The sequence below is a fragment of the Numida meleagris genome, chromosome Z, assembly GCF_002078875.1.
Source record: "Numida meleagris isolate 19003 breed g44 Domestic line chromosome Z, NumMel1.0, whole genome shotgun sequence".
Taxonomy (NCBI): domain Eukaryota; kingdom Metazoa; phylum Chordata; class Aves; order Galliformes; family Numididae; genus Numida; species Numida meleagris.
Window position 1 is genome coordinate 31917761 of NC_034438.1, and position 22375 is coordinate 31940135.

General features: G+C 39.8%; 1 protein-coding gene and 1 long non-coding RNA gene across 10 annotated transcripts in view; one reads left to right on the top strand and one right to left on the bottom strand.

The window, feature by feature from the left end:
• NFIB (nuclear factor I B) overlaps positions 1 to 22375 on the bottom strand; it is a 173685-nt gene that overhangs the window by 133872 nt on the left and 17438 nt on the right. The window contains exon 1 of one of the 9 annotated variants that reach the window (XM_021380314.1): positions 3601 to 3873. The exons of the other annotated variants lie outside the window; for them this stretch is intronic. Coding sequence (XP_021235989.1) covers positions 3601 to 3856 — 256 coding nt within the window. The 5' untranslated portion in view covers positions 3857 to 3873. Of the gene's footprint in view, positions 1 to 3600; positions 3874 to 22375 lie in introns of those variants that run through there. 9 annotated transcript variants of the gene reach the window in all.
• On the top strand, positions 3902 to 6788 carry LOC110389605. The gene is made up of 3 exons (XR_002433315.1): positions 3902 to 4081; positions 5467 to 5761; positions 5857 to 6788. It is a non-coding gene; the product is annotated as an uncharacterized LOC110389605 (long non-coding RNA).

Sequence of the window (22375 nt, forward strand, 5' to 3'; positions counted from 1 at the left end):
CAAAGGACATGCCAGAGAGTGTGTCTTTCTCAAAATCCTGCAGTTCCTAGATCTTTACAAAGTACACTGCCTCTTGTATCCACTTAATCTCTGCACACATCTCCACCCCTACTTCCTTCCCAGTGGTATGTGGTCTTGAAAACACAAATGTTCAAGTTTCCTGGAGCTGAGCTAAAGAGGAAAAGTTCCACTCCCAAGAGGCAAAGCTAGAGGCTCTTGGCGCCCCTGAGGTTGTTAACTACAGTACAACATAATGTGGCACTTCACCATAATTAGCAAGAGGGAAACAGCCTTTTTTCCACCTCCAATAGCATTAAAGAGATAAGCACCAATGAATTCCAGATTGTATCTAAAGGCTTAAAGGTGTCTGACCAAGAAACTGCTTATATGGACAGTGTGCCATTTTGTGTGAGAATCAGGAAACAAACAAACAAAAAAATTCACAGCAATGCAAATCTGCTCAGAACCAGCTGTATCCACAGATTTCATTAGCAGCAATAATGTTAACATGGATCCAAGGAAAAAAATGAAAGAAATAAAAAAAAGACAAAAAAGAATAAAAGAAAAAGCTCAGTGATTACTTGTTCCTCTTTAAATTTGTTTAAAAATCTGAGACAAGACATAGAGTGCACAAATATGGTCCCGTAACATTCCATCAGGTTTCTCCTGATTTTGTACATGTTCTCCTCCTCCTTTAATTGGATACATCATTTTTTAAAGTACATATATTTTTAAAGTTTTTAAAATACACTTTGGGTATTTGAAATGGTTTATGCTGAAAACTTTTAATTCTCCTATCTTTTGTGAGTAACGCTACTGCTGCAAACAGTGCTGAACTTCTTCCCTTTCCTTTATCTGTCCATCCAGCTGTTGCCCCTGTGCTGTAAGTGACTTGTAAATCAGAGACAGTACTGCAAACATTTCCTTGCTTGTAGCCATTCATTGTGAAAATGCAGATAGTACTCCTGGTATCTCACATTTCCTACAGGAGTTTTGATTTAATGGAAAAGGACCAAATGCATGATGTATCCAGTTTATTCTGATTTTGTGTGGGTGGAGAGGTGAGGGGAAAAAAAGGTAGCACATGGAACATGCCTGCTAATGGCTTCAATCCCCCAGCTACACAGCAAATTGTGCATAAACAGGGGCAGTACAGTTTCCTCTCGCTGATCTATTGATGTGCCTAAATGATTTTCTAAAGGAACCACACTAAGGGGAGAAGTAACTGTTCAGTTAGCCATGCCTACTCATTCTTGGGTTTCTCTGCTGAGATAATCAGCCACTTCAGCAGCACTTTTCTGAAAAACAGACATCAGTTCACCAGAAACCAGACTAAACCCTCAATCTTCACTTTTACACCAGTGAGACCACGTTCTTCTGCAGGCAGTTCTGACAGAAAGAAAAAATATTCCAAATTTTAACTGGTTAATCACAGTACTAGTGCCTAATCATCTGGGGGCAGTTTTCACCATTTGCAGACTGACATTTGGCCATGCTCAGTACCAGTAGTTAGCGTGAACTCTAACCACAACAGTGCTTGGAAGGAACACTGCACAAGCCAGTCCTGTAGCAGCCCTCTACTGAACTACAAGACATCAGAAAAGACAACATCCAGCACGGCCTTGTCCCTGCAGAAGAAAAATTTTTCAAGGGTCCATTTTTTTTCATGTTTTCATAAATTCTGCTTCTTTGAAACTGCTTCCATACACACCAAAGATGAGGAGGATCCACCACGGGTAGATAATATTTTTTTCTTGCCGTAACTAGACTTTCTATTTCTGTTCTGAACCATGCTCAACTACAGATTATACCAACAGGGTGTATGTTTCTGGTGCTGGGTGCCAAAATTATTTTTAAAAGCAATGTAGCTTGCTGTCACTAAGCCAAACCAAAACTCTGTCAGTGCCAAATGTGGCACCACTGCCAACAGTTGTCTACTGTTAGACTATACCACCCATTGTGTGATCCTTCTTCCTCTCTGTCTGCACAATGACGTGGCTGGGCTCAGTTTGCTGGGAGTGACACACTGATGCTTTACTCAGAACTGCAGACTCATTTTTGGATATGGCAGAGTCCTTTTCCCCTCCTCCTCCAGTCTTGAACTGACTTGAAGGATTTTTTAATCCCTTGACAGATTTTAGGCATAATTGTGAACACTACATGTACAAAGCTACTGGGCTTCTGTTTTGAGAATGAAGCCCCTGAAAACAAAGATGTTATTAATTTACACAAGAACACAATTTCATCTCTTTTCCTAGTTGACCAGAATACCCATGGTTTCTTTTTAAATTCACAGATTTCAAGAAAAAATACATTTTTCTCTCCATCTGATTAAAATGAATATTGTCAGGGTAAAACTTCAAAAACTCATGCCGAGTCAGGAAGCCAGAAGAGAACACAGAACACTAAGAAAAAATTAGTCCATGGCTTCTGGACTTTTATATACCTTGCTATCAGCATTTATTGACAGTTCCAAAACCGCAGCCTCTGAAATACCACAGTCATTTCCTATTTTAGTAACAAGGTGATATTGCAGTCTCCAAGGCAGCGCAGTGCATTAACAATGGAGAAGTGCAGATTTTATGCTGGTAACCACTGCAGCACTTTTTGTCCAAGTGCTTCAAAGTATCTTACAAGCATGATTAAACCCTACCATGACTGGAAGATAAGCAAATGTATTAAGAGCTTTAGTCTAAGAGCTGAGAAGATGAGGCACCTACTGATGTCCAAAGGAGTTTTGCCTTTGACCTCCATTCAAGCAGGAATTAATGAGGAATTCGCCAATGAAACTGAAGAACCTGACCCAAGTTCTCAGAGAATTGCTTGTACACAACCCACATTGCCTACATTGACAGACGGGAGCTAACTCAGACACTTTACACTATGAATTCATGTGTGGAACATAAAAATAAATTGAGAATTTGAGAAATCTGTATACCAATTCCAAACAAATATGTATTGCATTTATTATCTGACACCAAAAATTAATAATTATTGAATAAACTAAAATTTAAAGTTAGGCCAAGAGTCGGTCTTAAAAATTATTTTAGTAGAAATTTAGCTTAGGAAAATATTTTTCCTGGTTTGAAGTTAGGGATACATATGAAAATTGATTTTATGATATTTGATGCATTTTTGTGATCCTATAACTGCATAATGGAGCTAAGAATAACATAAATTTTCATGTCATTTCCTATGCACTTGTTCTGCAAATTCTTACTCCTAATTCTGTTCATGATTAATTGTTGTCCTCACAAACATCACACCTGGGGAAAAGATTTTTTTCTTCTAGACATTCAAGGAAAAACATGCCTAAATTTTATTCTGGGTGTTTTCAATGGAATTTTAGATCAAATAAGTCAGTTTTTAGAAATTTAAAAAGTCTCAAATATGGATGGCATATAAACAGCTTTGTTCTCTCTTCAGCAGCACATCTGCAGCATTTACACAGAAAAATTCACAGGAGTCTCAGACCCTGCGGGTAAGAGAGAGAATCTAGGGAAAGGAAGACTTTCCGATGGTTGAGGAGGATCTGTTCAGTGAGCTTTCTAGCCAAAATCAACATATACAAATCTGTGGGTCCCAGTGGAATGCACTCACCTGTGCTGAGGGAGCTGGCAAAGGTGACTGCTGAAACACTATCATCTTTGAAAGGTCTTGGCGAACAGGAGGGATGCTGGAAGACTGAATGATAGCCAGTGTCACTCTGGTCTTCAGAAAGGACAAGAAGGAGGATCTGGGAAACTACAAGCCAGTCAGCCTCAGCTCTGTTCCTGGAATGGTGATGGAACAGCTTGTTCTGGATACCATCTCCAAGCAATTGGAAGAGAAGAAGGTTACCACGAGTAGACAACATGGATTCGCCAAGGGGAAACCATGCTTGACCAACCTGGTAGCCTTCTATGATGTCATAACTAGCTGGGTAAATGCAGGGAGAGCAGTGGATGTTGTGTTCCTTGACTTCAGCAAGGTGTTTGACACCATGTCTCACAACATCCTTATTATGAAACTTAGAAAGTGTGGCACAGATGAGTGGATGGTGAAGTGGACTAAGAACTGGCTGGCTGGCAATGCTCAGAAGGTTGTCATCAGCAGTGCAGAGTCTGGTTGGAGGCCTGTAACTAGCAGTGTTCCCTAGGGGTCAGTACTGGGTCCAGTCTCATTCAACATCCTCATCAACTACTTGGATGACTGGATAGAGCCCACCCTCAGCAAGTTTGTGGATTATACAAAGCTGGGAGAAGTGGATGACACAGCAGAAGGCTGTGCTGCCATTCAACAAGACCTGGACAGACTCGAGAGTTCAGCAGGGAGGAACCTGATGAGGTTTAACAAGAGCAAGCATAGAGTCTTGAACCTGAGTAGGAATAAGCCCATGCATCAGTACAGGTCAGGGGATGACCTGCTGGAGAGGAGCTCTGCGGAACAGGACCTGGGAGTCCTGGTAGACAACAGGTTGGCCATGAGCCAGCAGTATGCCCTTGTGGCCAAGAAGGCCAATGGTATCCTGGGGTGCATTAATAAGAACATGGCCAGCAGGTAGAGGGAGGTGATCCTCCCCCTCTACTCTGCCCCCATGAGGCCACCTTTAGAATACTGTGTCCAGTTCTGGGTTCCCCAGTTCAAAAAAGTCAGGGATCTCCTAAAAGATGATGATAAAGGGCCTGGAGCATCTCCTGTAAAAGGAAAAGCTGAGTAACCCTGGCCTGTTCAGCCTGGGGAAAAGCAGACTTCAGGGAAAATCTGATAGATGTTTATAAATATGTAAAGAGAGGTGGGAGGCAAATGGATGAGGCCAGGCTCTTCTCACTGATGTGTAGTGATAGGACAAGGAGTAATGGCCTAAAACTTGAACATACGAAGTTCCACATAAACATGTGGAAGAACTACTTTACAATAACGGTGATGGAGCACTGGAACAGGCTGCCCAGAGAGGCTGTGGAGTCTCCTTCTACGGAGATATTCAAGACCCATCTGGACGCCTACCTGTGTGACCTATTCTAGGGAATCTGCTTTAGCAGGGGGATTGGATTCTATGAACTCTGGAGGCCCCTTCCAACCCCTGAAATTCTGTCATTCTGGGAAAAATAGAGTAGCTCTTCTATCTGGGGGGATCTTGCATTGCTTTCAAGATGTATTTCATTTAATGGCATGTCTACATTGGGCAACAACAGCAGCGCTGTCCAGAACTAGCAATGCTTCTATGATTCTATGATTTGAATGTATTGCTAAACTCTGTCGATGCAACAAACTTCCCTGCACAAAGGCACTCAGTACTAGCTGAGAGTGCTCACACAAAGAGCTGCTACAAAGTTTTTCTGGGGTGTAGAAGCATAGCTACACTTGCAGCTGTGCTTATTTATCTAACTTTAAATTGCTTTCCATATGGAGAGAAAACCCTATTCCCATTTTAAGGCTAATAAATATATAACACTACTAACTGGAGTTTCTCTATTTTTCTTTTAGGGAAAAAAAAAGAGTGCTGAATGAAGAATGGTGGAATTTAGTTCTGCAGTCTCCAACCACATCATGAAAGTAGGCAAATGCAAAGTTTTATGTCAGAAGTTTTGAAAATAACAAATTAGTCCTGAAATACCAAACCACTGTTTCCCACACAGATGCCAAACGGCTATTTACTCACACTAATAAAGATTTCACTCACATATCCATGATTTAAGCTCACCCAAAACTTCATATGAAGAAACTGCTGATGTCTTATTCTTCTTACACACAGAGCCATGTTTGAACACCATGGTCAAAGGTGAGTGCAACTGTTAAAGTGTTTTCTTTAAACACCTTTGAGAAGTTCCTTGCAGAATACATACCAGATTCTTTACATATCTTATGTATTCTTAGTTTGGAGGAACCATGGAAGATAAACAAGAATGTCTTGCTTTCTTCTTCATCACCTGTTAAGGGAATGATCCACGGTCTGTGTAATGAATTTTCTTCCAACAAGAAAGAACATCCTCTTATGCTGACTGTACTGGCCACAGGTGTCAAGGTTTTGGCAGTGGGGAGGCTGCTGGGGTGGCCTTTGCAAAGAGATACAGAGGCTGCCCACTGCCAGACATGGATGGCTCCAGCCAGCTCCAATGGCTCCAATACAGGGCACATCTCAGCCCGTCAGCCACGCTGGTGGCACCTCTGAGAGCAGGTATTTAAGCAGGAGGACACCGCACAGAACAGTGAGGACAGAGGAAGAAACAGTGTGAGAAGCATCCCTGCAAACACCAAGGGCAGAGAACTATTTGAAGGAGGTGCTCCAGGAGCTCAAAGGTGTTTCCCTGCAGCCCATGAAGACCGCACAGGTCCAAACATCCACACCACAAGCTGTGGAGGACCCCTTGCTGATTCAGATGGACATGCCCTGAACGAACTACAGCCTGTGGGGATGACCCATGGTGGAGCAGGGGAAAAGTGTGAGGAGGAAGAAGTGGGTGAAACAATCTTCATGGACTGACCACAACCTCCTATTCCCCCTGTGCCACATGGGGGGCAGGAGGTAGAGGAGTTGGAAATGAAGGAATGAAGACGAGCATGGTGAGAAGGGGGAAGTGGGAGGAAGGTGTCTTAGATGGTGAGAAACACAGACAAAACTAACTCCATTATAATAGGCAATAAAATACTTTAATATTCTCCAAGTTGTGACTGTCTACCCATGATGATAACTCATAGCTAACCTCTCCCTGTCTATCTTGACGCACAAGCTTTCTCTTCTTTTTTTTCTCCCTGTCCTGTTAAAGAGAAGGAGTGAGAGAATGGCTGGGTGGGGACCTGGCAGTTGACCTAGGCCAACCTACCATACCAAGAAAAGTCAAAACAGGCTTTGTCTTTTTTTTTCTTGTGACAAAATACTTTGTACCAGCCTGTTTGTCCTGGAGTAGGGTTCAGACTAAAAGCCGCGCAGCTTAAGCCACAAGTTGTCATTCATCAGTCATCTTTCATCACATTTTGAACACTCTCTGCTCATCAATTAAAAAAATACAATGGAAGATCTCAGGTGACAGTATTTCCACATCTAAGGTTTTGAAATCTAGGAAAATGCAGATTTCTAGCTAGGTTTTTATACAATGCCTGCCATTGTTCTACTGAAGTATGGACACAAGTATGAAGCACAAACAGTACAGATGTATCTACCTCACTTTCTTGAGCATTCTGTTTGTAAACACAAGAAATACATTTGTTCACCAAAAGACCTAGCAAATTTTCTCAAACAGCTATTCCAGTATTGCATAATACTTCCTTTGGAAAGATGGAAAAAAAACATCTTTCTGTCTTCCAGTGCATCTTTTTGCACTTCTAGAACACCTGTGCCCACAGAAGCAATTTATACTGCAGAAACTGCTTCAGAATAAATTATTTAGTGTTTTGAGAATTTACTTCTAGAGTGGCAATGAAGCATGAAGTAAAGAAGACTACTCATTTAAAACTAAAGCATAAGCTCAAGACTCTTCAACAAAAATAGCTGATCATTTTGTGCTATGTTTCACTGCATTATATTTCAAACTATCAGAAAATTACATCTGTTTTTTAAATTTAATATTTTACACCAGATCAGCTCCCAGACTAAGTTCATCCCCTGACCACCCAAATACTTCCTGCCAGAATGAAACAGATTAGCAAAGTAGTGAAACAGAAAAACATTGGTGCCAGGGCAAAATAAGATTGCTGGGAAGAGTGGCGTTGGGGAAGGGCCTCTTTATTACTTAGCTATCAATGAAGTTATATCAGCTGTTTCATAGGGTTGCACCCACAAAGTTATCTGAATATTTGAAACACTTCACTATGAAATAAAAAATGCACCAGAACCTATGGGGACTAATAGAAGAAACAGTAAGTACTATGGAAGGAAAATAAGTTATTTCTTGAATATGCAATTCATTTTATGGATAAATCTCTATCCTGGAGTCTCTAAGCACTAGTCAATCCCAATTTTAAGAATTCAGGAGAAAGAGTAAAGAAAAATGGAAAACAAAGCAACAGAAAAAGGCAATTGTAACTAACAAGAGTTCTTCATAACCAGCCCACTTCACACGCATCATCTCTGTGAATTTTCTATTAGTGGAAACAGCATCCTTCTTTACACACACACAAAAAAAAAACCTACTTCACAATACATCTAGAACTCTTGCTAAATGGGTAGGGATACAAAATCACCCCATCCTCAATTCAAAAATAATGCACATGGTTTTCTGGCAGCATTCATGCTAAGTTTATCGAGACACTTACTGTATGCACACAGGCAAACAGTATAGAATTTTTGAATCAGTAAGTCATTTGGAAGAATCTCCAGAAGTGTGCTGAGGCATGTTTCTGGTGCTGTGCCAAATTATGTGCTTCTGTTTGCGGCTTTCATATATGAATTAGACAGATGCACGAGCATGTAGTATTTGGCAAGTAGTGACAATAGTCTACCCTCAGTTTAGTAATTGAAGCTTTTCTTAAGTTTTACTCCATGAAAGAAAAAACTAATGACTTTTTCTTTGGGCTTTATCTTCATTTCCCTTTGTCATCTTCATTTTCATTTGCAAAAGTCAAGAAGCCCCTGTAATTTCAGAATGCCCTCTTTAGATAATTCTAGTACAGGAATTTCAAATAGAAGGTTCAAGTAACAACTGCATTTAAAATGGAGATTACCTTTGTACTTGCTACTATTCTGACACTTCAAAAATCCCAAAAGTCCACTGTTGAAGTTTCTAATACTTCAATTTCTATTTGGAAATTATTTAAAGGCAGCGTTATTTGTAATGTCAGAATCTTGTGCCTGGACTGTGCCACAGTAAGTACAGACTTTTGCACAATACACACAATTAATTCAAGGGCTTACCATAACAAACACCCACAGAGCTCTTTCTACCACAAGCTCGAATGGCATACCTAGGGCAATGCTCCTTGATTCTCTGCACTGCAGAGCTTGAAGCACAGGAATTTCAAAGAAAGCTTTCTTCTAGATTCTACAATCATTACAACATTCTGCAAATAACAGACTTTAATCTTCACTTCAATCTGAATTTACCAGCAATATAAACACAAGTGCCATCATCTTCTATAAATCACATATAAAATATCATGCGAGCTCAATCCATTTACAATCTGTCACTTTCCACAGTATATAGTAAGAATAATAGTTGAGTTACACATGGAAAAATGTACAGAAACCAGGAAACATTAAAAAAAAAGGGTAGAAAGGATTAGATACTGACAGTGGTTCATTGTTAATTGAGTCCCATGTGTGAAAGCTACAGAAAGATTAGTTTATACAGCTGCTACTATTTGTCAAAACATTGCTAACAAGGTACACATGTTAAATCTGAGCCTCTCCTTTCAGTCCCCCAAAAAGAATGACCACATTTAATCCTATGACAAATATTAATTGAGAAAAATCATTGCCACTTCCTGAGGAATTCAACAATTTTTTTAAAATTTTCTTACTTTATTATGTCAATGAGTATTTTTGAAACATTTTTTCCATCCAGTGAAAGATGAGTATTTGGAGAGTACAAAGGTAATAACAGAAGGAAACTGCAGATTAAATCCTGATAGATTCTTTTCCATATCTCCAAAAGTGTTTAAGAACTGTAGAGAAAGAACAATACCCTGCAGTCGTTCCCAGTAGAAGCTAAGAATTTTCAAATCAAACCTATCCCTAACACAATGTAAGTACAGTATTTTGTTTTGAAAATAATGGTAACTTACATTTATTCAGCTTTTGTTTTTTACAAATCCAATAAAAAGAGGGGGACCACGAACTGAATTAAATGAGGTACCACTACAACAAAGAATTGCAGAGAATAAAGAAGTGCAGAGCAAGCCTGCCTCTCCATGTAATCAGCAGCCAGGTCTTGTGAAGAGTGAAGATAATAAACTGGTGCCACCCCTGAGCTGCTGAGCTAGGTCAGGTTACCAGGGTGGGCTACACTGCTAAGTGGCAGCTGGGTACTTCAAAGGGAGTCTGCTCCAAGGCACAGACTGCATCTGAAGAGCAGTACCATTACCTACCCCTAGCACGTAGTCCCATCTCTGTCACTTGACTTGGAAAGGAGCTAGCTGAGAGGTCAGTGCTGACTGTTCCTCTGTCCACATTGCTATTAAAATGATGGGTATATTTATGAGGTATTTTTTAAGCAGCCATATGCAAGATGACTATGTCAGGAGCCAGCTGGCCAGAAAGGAGTGCTTTATAGTTGCTACAAAGTGCTTGGCTGGCTCCAAGACTAAAGAAGTTTGCTTGAGTCTACTTCCAAAACACCATATAAATGTATCGCAATCTTGCTTCAGTTTTTCTTCAGATAACCACTGTCAAATCCTTATTAGCACCAAGCACCTCCCTGGAAGGTAAGTTCAGCCTGCTCTGTGCAAGAATTTTGGGACTGTGTTACAAAAATACTCAGCGATAGTACACTTCACACCAGCACCCAGAAACATCCTTAAAAATGCACCTCTACTGTCCCATCTGCAGCTGGATGCCAGCAAGATAGTAGTACTGCACAAGTTTAATGCAAAAGGACATTTGGTAGAGTCTTACAGAACCAACAGGAAGCATACTGGAAATACCAGCCCTAATTTTCAGCCACTGAGAACACGGTAACACGGCCCATTTAAATGGACACTGGAACCAGGCACTGAGTGTAGGAGTTACAGTTTTGCCACTGATCTTTGGTTTGACCTAAAGGAACCCACTTAATCTCTTCAATCAAGAAAGATGATCTTTTTACAGGCCTTTTGCTGTCTGTCGTACAGACTTAGGCCACAGTAACTTCAGAGCAAGAACTCTCTTCGTGTGTCTGCAGAACTCCCGAGTTTAGCTAGACTTCTCTTGTAACAAAAATAATGAAAGATTTTCATCCTTTCACATGTTGTAAATATTTCATGTGTTGGATTGAAGTTTGCCTCAGTAAGAAAATAATATTTGAATAATCTCATGATTATGGTAAAGAAAAGAAACAAGAACCACAACAAATAGAACCATATTCTACATAAAGAACATTCAAATTTAACTGTCAAATAACAAAAAATAATTATACCTGTAAATGCATCTGTGCAATAGAATTTAATCCCCGAGTGTTAAGGCTTCAATTGTTAAAGAAAACCATTTGTATGTTAGCCTTAATTATACTCCTTTCAACCTTAGAGGCAGCTGCCTGGTTTAAATATGTTTAAAAAACATTAGTAAGTAAACCAGGTAGAGAACAGTGACTATGACAGTTACGTCAATTCTGAGCTGAACGGTGATGTACTTGACATACCTCTGCTTACATGGCTGCACCATCTACGTTGGTTGTATGCAGCATAAATGCCAGGATGCTTTAGAGTGTTATTATCTGCAATTTACCATTTTGCTGAGGAAGCAGCGGTAAATAAATAAAACAATAAAACAGTCACAAAACAGAACATAAGTGCTCTTTATGCGGTCATATAAACACAACGAACAGCGATAAAACCCCCAAAACCAAATTTAAGTAACAATTGTTATAAAACCAAAAGAATGTATAGCAATGATTTTACCCGTTAACTCTTATTGGATGTACTGCATCAATGGCATACTTTAACTTCATTTTCCTAGCTTCCTTCTAAACTAGAAACACGGATGTAATCACAGCTTTTGGCTTTTAATTCTCTCTGTAAACTATGCAGAGATAAGCTGCTACGAGTGAACCCAAACATAACTAGTAATTGTGTTTTAACAATATAGGTAAAGGAGACAAAAAATATAAAAACACAAAACGGAAAGCCAACCATGGCAGTTGTGAAGATCATGCCAAAAAGAACATCAAGGTCACTTATAGATTACACTAATTTGCTGTAGGCCAGAAGTTCATTTCATTTACATGAACTAACCAGACATAGCTTCTTAAGAATCTGGACTTGATTAGATGCCTCACATTTCTCAACAAATGGTCAAGTCAGCAGTACCTGTCATGCATGTTCAAATTTTTACTTCGTGTAAAAAAAATAAAGTGTCTTCCATTCATGGTATCTGTAAAAAAAAATTTCACTTTTATACAACTAGCTGGATTAAAACTCTGCAAGAGTCATACTTATTTGGTTTTCACCTCGTGTTCTGACAGAAATATAAACTTTAATTGTGCAATTTTTTTCATTCTTCTAATGAGAGGTTCAACTGCTTGCAAAAAAAACCTGCTTATGCCACCCAAACATTTCTATCAATGAATTACTAATTTTCACAATTTCTTATATGCCACCGCATTCTTTCATCATTAGATATTTAACTTAAAAGTCTATTAAAGACAGTGTTTAGTATGATTATATGAGCCAACAGCAAATTGTTTAAGTAGTAACCTATACACTACCGGTTGAAAAACACCATTTTAGATATTTTTGCTTCTGAAGTCTATGTAGTTACATTTTTTGACAGGCAAAAGCAAAAACTTACAGCTGTCTCAAGATCTTTTTAATTCAAAAATGCAGAAACGGACATTCTAATTTTTAAAAGTCTATGAATTTATTAATAAAACCAAGATGAATGATAGATCTGATGAGAATTCATAGCAACATGTGCTGGGGTCCTAGAATTTGTTAGGATCAGAGCATTTTACAAATTATCCTATTTGCATCAATAACAATGATCAGCATTATGAGAACAAGCGCTATCTATTGACCTCTCAAGAGTACCGGGCATTCCAGCACAATCCATGAAATTGTCCTTTAGGTTTGTAGGTATGTTCTTTTTTTTCTCATCTAAACTAAAATGTAATCAAAAATATTTCATTTCCTGTCTTAATAGAATTTAAATCATGACTGTCTTATCTACAAGGTCTCCTGCTGTTTAGTCTGAAGTAATAAGCTTTGGCAACCAACAATCAAGATTAAGAAGCCTCAGTGTTCGCAATGATTCACACAATCTCTTCCTCTAAAACAAAGCCTCAGCTGCTTTCCATAGTTTGATAGGTATTTAGACAAGTAAGTTTTAAAAGTCCAAGCATGAGAACGGTTTTTCTGCACTGACTTCAGATGTTGGTCCCAATGGTAAGATAGAAAAAAAAAAAGAGTTATCGTAAAAAATGTGAAATTGCAGATATCTGTCTTTTCATTCTTGTGAAAACAAGTATTTTCTTATTCATATCTGCTGTATATCCAGAATATACTATCACAAACGAATGGACACGGTCATTTTAATCATTTGTTTTATGTAATAATAATAGACTGCTGAGAAATACAGAATCAGGCTGGAATACAGACTCCACAGAAAGTGTTTGAAACAACACTACACACCATGATCACAACTGGGATGAATATCTTAGTGTGCCTGCTGCTGAACTGAAGCACAGGAGAACACTGATCCTGAACACCTACATTCCTTGTCCTGTCAGAGGTTGAGTTTCAAATCTGTGTAAAAGCATTACTATAAACAGCAAGATAAAGCATCATGTTTATATAAATATCAGTTGTTTCACTGAGGTAGCCAGGAGACAGCATGTTATTTCAAGAGGGAATTCATGCAAAAATTTTTGCATTCCGAAAGACTTCGAGTTCAGCAAGAACCCCTCAATACAGCAGGATGACAGGACATCCTGTTATCTTAATGACATAACTAGGTGCATTGGCTCTGATGGAAAAGAACAATACATGTTCTGTGATATGAAATTCCAATATCGAATGGAATCACTTGCTATGAATGATCTAATCAACAACAATAACAACAAGAAATTCAGTATTCTTCAGAACCATCCAGTTTTCTTCTTATTTAGAATCGGCTTTGCCTTCTTTCTAAGTTGTCGCAATCTGATGTGATACTATACTTCCAGATTCTGGAAGGGTTGCTCTAAGATATCAAAAACAAAACAAAAAAACATCCAATAAAATCTAGAAGGAATAGAAATGTTTGTCACAATATTTGGATTTAGCCTAACATAAACAAAAGATAAATTCAGACCCTAAAGCACTGACAGTATTCCTTAAGGGTCAGGGAGCAGAAAAGGAGTGAAACAGTGTGCACAATTATGTTGGAACTGACTGACCTTATATGCTTGCTATTTTAAGAACTCTTGCTCTGTGTGTAGTTCTAAAAAATAAAAGATAAGAAAATAAAAAAATCTGCTGACTGAATTAATTAATTACTCCCAGCAAGTGAAGATGATAGTATCATCACAAAGAAAATTAGAGTCACTATTTTTTGTTATTTTTGTCAGTTTTAGATCGTGCTTTCTAGCCTAGGCACAAAACCTAAGGTCGTGAGGTCTTCAACCACAATTATATCTCATATCTCTAGCACAGTAAAAAATGTCAACAGAGATAAGGAAAAAAGATGTTTTTCTAGCATTTCCCTACATTGTACAGCCTGAATGGAACTCAATTCACTACCAAGTGGTGTTCCACTGCACCCACTACCTTCTTCCAAACAATCCACAGTTGTCACAAAATAACTAAGGTGTTTTCTGATAAATTGATCAGAAACATATTGTAATTCCTTAAATTATTTCTTTAATTTAAAAATGGAGAAACATGGAAAGTTGCATACCTGGAGCTCATTCTTAATTGGAAGGTAACACAACATCAAAAGCTTTGCAGAACTGGACATTTGAGTTCTGACAGCAAAAAAAAATAGCATTTACTGAGATTTTGCATCTCTTTTTTTCCAAAACTTTGGTATTAGTACCTATGAAAATTAATGTGTAATTTTTTTTTTTTGCCTGCAGTTCAGAGACCTGTTCTCTGGATCTTTACATCTTTCAATTCCAGTTACTTAATTTTCTCAGTTTTGCTTTGATTGTTAAGCTATTTTTGTTCACTTTACCTAGGTTACACATTTAGCATAGGTCCCAACTTCTTGGGACCTATGCTAAATCTCTAACGCTAAAAAGGATTTTCCACTTCAGAAAAGCAGTTAGTTCTGAGCAAAGTGGAACAGTTGAGACCACATTAAAAATTATTAAGGATATAATACAAAATGACTTCACACCTTAAAAATCAGGCAAAATGTGGACCTCTAATGGAGAAAGAGGAATTGGGATAAATATAATGTGAATATAGAAGTGGCTTAGAGCAGAAATCTATTGAAAAGCATTTGTTCCCCTAAGGAGAAGTCTGCTTAATTACGAATCCTGCGCATTTAAGGAAACTTGGCTCATAATAACCAGACAAAACACTGAGAAGAAAAGACACTGTAAAGTTACTGCTTGCAAATAAAAACACCATCTTTGAATAGTGAGCTGCACAAAGGCTCCATTTATGTTCTAGCTCTTGCATCTCAGTCAACATGCAGACCCACAAAGCCTTGTCTATTAGGCTTTGAACATTATTTGACTAATTTCAGGGAGGTGAAAAGGTAATCATCTGAAATATTTGAAACTAACACAAGAAGTTTCAAGACTACATTATGGTTTAGGGAATAGCATACATCTGTCCACCAACTCTGCAGATTCTGATAGTGAGCTAGGACTTTCTAATGTTGGATATCTTGCCCCTTTCTCTTGTTGGTCTGTCGACATGAGTAGTAATGGCTCATTGACCATTATATGGTTTATAGAATTCTTAAGACTGTCCTTGTCATGTGTAGACTGACTAAATTTTTAACGAAATGAATCCAAAAAGACAAGGGATAATATAGACCTGTTGCGCATGTGCTGCACCACTGATGTAGACTCAAATTGCTTTTGGACTTCAGAGGGGTCCTCTTCCCCACAAGCTTGGTCCAACTCACCTGCCAACTCCCTGCCTTAGATTTTCTGCAGGTGTTTTATTGTAGCATCAGTGCTGAAAGGGACAGTGAATAGCATCTCTTTTCTACCTTCAGCTGTATGGCCCAAAGCAGGTAGCAAACACACATGTGAAATCTCCAGATTTCATGTCAAATGAGCACTGTGCTTCCGCCTACTCCCATATGTAATAAAACCAGGCCCACAGGAACCAGAGTCAACCTAGATAAGCCAGTAGCCTCGTGTCCTTTCCACACCAGTCCTCCAAGAAGACGTCACAAAAGATATTCTACTCCACCTCCAGCAAATGCTACCACGACTGGGCAGATGTTCTCTTCATAGAGGAAAGAGAAGGAATTGGCCACTACTCAACCCAAGATGACCATCATCTGTTTTTTTCATCTGCTTGAAGTTTTACCAGTAGACCATCCACGATTCCAAAATGAACACTGAGCAAACACTCTGCATGTATTACTTACTACGGATAGAGCTGAACATTAGTACATGCTTAAAAGTGCATGATCCAAAGTACCTCAAAATTTTAATCAATACATTGCTCTCTCTGTTTCCCAAAGCTCCAAAAACAAGACATTGACAGTCATTAACCTGTAACCCAGAGGCCTTTTTCAGCTTCTAGAAATTTCTCACTATACAACACAGGTGAAGAACAGCAGTGACAGCACACAGCTGCATAAAGCATTTTTCTCTCACATAAATCAAAGTATGCAGGAGGAAAACAGAGGAGAAATAGAGAATATGCAGGGAGTTGCTTCTACTAATAATCCAGTTTAAAGCAACAGAAATCAGTGTTACTTTCTTCACTGTTTTCTTTCAGACCACATAAAATGTTTCCTCAGAGTTTTCTTTAACAGTCCTGAGATTATCACAGTTGGCGCAACAGATGTTGGTCTCTAGAAAGAATGGCCTGATCCTGTAAAACCTGCTTTCTCATGTGCAGACCCTTTGAAATCAGTGGGATTTATGTAAATAGGGATTTGCAGGATTAGGTCTGCAGTCTAGAGAGTCTGCAGTACTTCAGTCATACGTGTTCTAGTTTTGTTGCCTGGGAACCCAGTACACCAGAATAGCTCACAGGCCAAACATCTTTTTACAGAAGTAATATGAAACTGAACACATTCTTTGCAACACAAAATTCACATTAGATCCCTATACTGCAGTAAAATAAGCCCTCCTGCATCAAGTGGGGTTCAAAAGGAACAGATCTGATCCATATGAATGTACAAAATACAAGAAGAATGTCTATTTCATTTACAAAACTGGAGAGAGAAAAAAGAAAAAAAAAAAAACATTTTCCTCCCTCCAACAGAACACAAGGTTGGATATGCATATTTTCATTTCTCAACATCAAAACCTGGAGCTGTTAACATTTAGTATACAGTAAGTTTGGGTTGCCACAGAGACTGGAGAAGAAAAGCTCAGAAAAGAAAATCATCAGAATTATATAGCACAGGGATTTCAAAATTGGTTTCCTTCAGTGTCACTGACAATTGAGATGGCAGACACAGCTACAGCAAGCACCACTAGCCATGCACACCAACCCAATTTCCCCAAACACAAGGCAGGAGCAGCCCATGTCAATGCTAAGTTGTACGGGTGCACAAGAGCCTGCTGTTGTTTCTCACTGCCCACATGTCCCAAAGCAGGCTGTCTGCCTGGTCACCACACCCCCAGAACAGGATGCTCATTCTCCTCCACTCCTTCCTAACACTCGCACTTGGGCACTCTTTGCTTCACATCCTACCTAATTCTTCTCCTTAATCCCAGAAGGGCGATCTTCTCTCACCTTGTCCTGGCCCCGCATCTCCCCAAGTTTCTGGCAGTAGCTGGTTAATTGCTCTAGTTTCCACTGGCAAAGATGCACCCACATGGTGGCCGTGGCCACCAAGCAACCACCCAGTTGCTCTTCAGCTCAGGTGAATGTCACCCAGGCAGCAAAAGATATGCTGGCATGCGTCACTTTTGTGTGCTACCAGTGATAAAGAAACCTTGGGAACTCAGCTAAGGCATCCTTGTCAATAATATACAAAGCAACAAGGAAGCTTGCCAAACACTCAAACTTGAAACTGCTTATGAAACGTTAAGTCAACAAACACAGTCAAGATCATATGCATGTGTTATTATTATTAGAAAATAAAACAGATGAGAAAAGTTCAAATGAGCCTGCTGTGGTATATTTTTCCTGCACAGGTCCATTATCACCCTTTGAGGAATCCACAGTAGATAAAAGTACATTTATGCTGCTTTCAGGAGCCAAGTAGGGCAGCTGAAACTATTCCATGTCTTTATGTATCATTGTATATGTAGGTGAACTTCAGTAGAAAGCAACAAGTTAAAAGAATTCACAGAATCACAGATGGAATGAGGTTGGAAGGGACCACTGGAGGTCACTAGGACCACCTCAGGCTGCCTGCACAGAGCCACATCCAGCTGCCTTTTGCCTATCTCCAAGGAGAGAGACTCCACAAACCTCTAAGCACAGTCATTCTGATAGCAAAAAAGCATTTCCTGATGTTCAGGAGAAAACTCCTGTGCCTTGAGATATGCCCACTGCCTCTTGTTGTGAAAAATCCTGCCTCTATCCTCTTTGCATCCTCCCTTCAGATATTTATCTATATTGGTAATATCCCCTTGAGCCATCTCTTCTCCAGTCTGCAGTCCCAGCTCTCTTAACCTTTCCACTTAAGGAGAGATGCTTATTAAGGGATGAGTCCCTTAATCATTCCTCTGGCCTTTTGTTGGACTCTCTCCATTATGTCCATGTCTCTCTTGTACTGGGGGCCCCCAAACTAGACACAGGACTCCCAGGTTCTTTTCTGTCAGTTTTCTTTCCAGCTGGGTGACTGGAATGTTTCTTCCTAACCATGTCTGTTGGCCTCAGCAATTGAGTACCTATCAAAGTCAAGAGGAGTGTCATGAGCATTTGGAAGACATAATAATAACTCATCGTACCTTCATATAAAATTTAACAAAGAAGACTATGTATAGCTCTCTCTGTATGTTCCTCACCAGATAGAATAGCGATTTCTGTCTTAATGCTTGCCCAACAGTGAAATGCTTCAGCAAGACCTTGTTACCATTAATGTGGCTTGAATTCTGACAAGGTCAAACTGGCTGGACTATATTTAAAAACACTTTTACCTTACTGCAATAGGATAGTGTGTTCCAAGACTATATACTGCAGGAACATAAGACTCTTCTCCTCATTTAACTTAGGCTCAGAAGCTAGTACTCTGCACTAAGCTTCAAGATAATTACTGCTGAACAATGCAGGAGAACAGCACAGGATTCCAGCACAGCACCAAGAGAATTTGTATGCTCCTTTGATCAAAGGAAACTTAGCAGGTTGTGTCCAGGAAATCCATTATAAAACTGTGAAATCCTCGGAGAAAGTTTGGGTGATTTTATTTGGTCATTATTTGTGAGTAGCAGAAAAGAGCAGATTTTACTACTGCATTATTGTCACAGGGCTCTGTGGACATTAAGAGGGCAACTGAACCACCTCTCTGCTGGACAACTTGATCATGTTTAAGTTTGTTATTTTGGCAGATGCGTTCTAAACCAGTCCTTGATAAGAATAACACACTCTCACTCTCCTGTGCCAATCTTTACTTCCATCATTATTAGAGAGTTATTGAACTTGGTGGTTTTTTCCCAAACACAGTCTTTTCTGATGAAATGTTAAGCCTTCACTTCTTCACCTACCTAAGAAGAAGGCCAATCCAAAATGTAAAAAGCCTCTAATTCACACTTTACTTCTGACGTGCACCACCCAAATCTGTTCTCAACTGAACATGATTATGCCATGGTAGGAGGTAAATAGTGGTGTGTAAGTCCTTGAAACGATGACTGCAATTCAGATTTATGTCTTGGTCCACAGATCTGAATGATCAATATCATTATTTGACTGTAATGACCCTGGTCCTAAACTTGAAATATGGCTTTCAACACATGTGCTTTATATAACATAAATGATGGAGGACAAACAACAGATTAATTGCTGGCCCCAATGCTGTGTTTGTGAGTGCTAAGAAGTCATTCCAAATGTTCCAAAAAGGATTAATGCAGTATAACAAGTCTATTTAATTACTGAAAGACCAGTGATCCTCATTTTATTATAAGCAGCTTTTCCTTTATTTGGTGGCTCAAAATAGAACAGAAATGATTACATGACAACTATAATTCTTGTCCCAGAATATTCAAGTTATAGAAACAGTATAGTGAAAAGAATACGCAAGAGGCCAGGGGAGGCTATGTACACACACGGTGTCTGAGTATGACAATGCAAGATTAGGCATGTGTTTTAAAATTAACCAGTACTTCTTGCTACAGTCAAACTGCACAAGCAAATGATGTGTTTCCTTAACAAGGAAAAAAATCCAGCAACAATTACGCAGTTACAGTAAGTACACACAGTTTAAAAAAAAAGACCTTGAGTTTAATAAAATCAAAGAAGCCCATGACTCCTGCAACATAAGCCTTTATAGATGACTGAACTGTGGACTATGAAGGCATATATGGTAAAACCAAAAGTTGATATAGTTTACTTTAAATTATGTGTCTGAATCTAGACAGCCCTATCAATTTTCCAATTCTCTTTTCTGTACAGGCTAGTTATTCTTTAACTGAAAGATAAACAATAGAATAACTTTTGATGTTAACTCTCTGTTAACTCCAAAGTGCACTGACTGAGTATCACCTGGAAAAATCTTATGGATGGACTTCTTTTCACTTTTGCAAATTAATGTCGCTTCCCACTCTTAGAAGCAGAGACAGTAGCTTCGTAGGCATTGATGTTACAGCTAGCTCATTAAGAACCAGAAGGCAAGGAATGGTGAGGCCGCACCTCGAGTACTGTGTCCAGTTTTGGGCCCCTCACTGCAAGAAAGCCATTGAGGCCATGGAGCGTGTTCAGAGGAGGGCGACGAAGCTGGTGAGGGGTCTGGAGCACAGGCCTTATGAGGAGCGGCTGAGGGAGCTGGGATTGTTCATTCTGGAAAAGAGGAGGCTCACAGGTGACCTTATCACTCTCTGTAACTACCTGAAGGGAGGTTGTAGAGAGCTGGGGGTCAGCCTCTTCTCTCTTGTAACTAGCAACAGGACGAGGGGGAATGGCCTCAAGTTGCACTGGGGGAGATTTAGGCTGGACATTAGGAAATACTCTTTTCTTAAAGAGTGGTCAGGCGCTGGAATGGGCTGCCCAGGGAGGTGGTTGAGTCACCATCCCTGGAGGTGTTCAAGAAATGTTTAGATGTTGTGTTGAGAGACATGGTTTAGTGGGGTTATTGGTGGTAGGTGGATGGTTGGACTGAATGATCTTGTAGGTCTTTTCCAACCTAGCTGATTCTATGATTCTATGCATGAGGAAAACAATGACTTAAGAAGGAAAAGTAGATGGCATGCTGAATCCAAAAAGGACAAATTACCAATCAAGTATTTTGGAAAGTTCTAGTACAATCAATAGGGGCTACAGGCACAGGCTGGCCTTTCAAGACAAGACTCTGGAATAAACACGAAGCAATATCACGCCATTAAATCTGAGCAATGAGTTCTCTCTCACTTGCCTTTCAAACCAGACCTGCCCACATCACTAGCAAATTGTGACAATTATCAGCATATTCCAGACACAAGCAGTCTGTTACACTAGCTTGAGTTTCACCTCACACCTCAGACCAAACTCTTCACCATTCATCCTTCTCTCATGTCAGCGTGCTCTTGTCTAAGCTACTCACCCACTAGGCTGAAAACCCTGGGCACTGGAGAGGTGAGAGGGGTGACGACCAAGACTGAACTCAAAGGCCACCCCTATCAATACTGAAAATTCATCCTGTGTGCTTGGCCAACTAGATGAACATGTGTCTAACTGCCCACAATGACTGTTAACTTCTCCTTTCTATGTAAAGCATTTTTTCTTTCCACTGTCACAGGGCACCAAACCTGTGGCCCCCTGCTCAAGGGCCAGTCCTGCCCAAGGCTCCTCGAGACTGAAACACCAGTGATTCCAAGGAGTGCTCCCACCACAGACCTGGTCTCCCGCAGCAAACGATCCTGCTGGGTGGTTTTCCTCTGCCACCCTCTCCCAAGGCGCAGTACCACTGCAGGGCTTGCAGTGGAGGAATGCCTTGTGCTGGCCCTCCCTGCTTGGGCAAGTTTCTTCCGTCCGGGCATGAGAAAACAGGGTATGATGTCTCTTCACCATGCAGAGCCCACCTGGGGGCTGGGCACCAGCAGGCAGATTTTGCTTGCAGTGAAATGTAGGAAGGGTTATAACTTTTCAGCCAATACACATGTAAGTGTTTTGCAATACCCAGCTACTGAGGCAGCACTACAGCAAGTAGTGCTCTCTGTTGTGAGTCAAGGAAATCTGCCTGCAGTCACACAGAGCTGGAAACTAAAGCATGGATCTTGAAGTCCTTGCATCTCAGCAAGATCTTCACACCGTCATCAGAGGGACATCATTTAAGTTCCCTGTGTCATCAGTCCCACCCTCCTCATTCAGAGGAACTATGTAACAGCAGTCAAAAAACAGACCACAGCTGAAGAGTTTCACACTGAAAGGTTTGGTCATTTAGAACTGGATGGGAACACTGTCTGTACAGATGTTATCTGGTGGGTTTTGTTGCTGCTGTTGTTTTTTAAGTTCCTCTCAATCTCTCACCCCCCTCAAAAAAGAAGAAAAGAAAAGAAAAGAAAAGAAA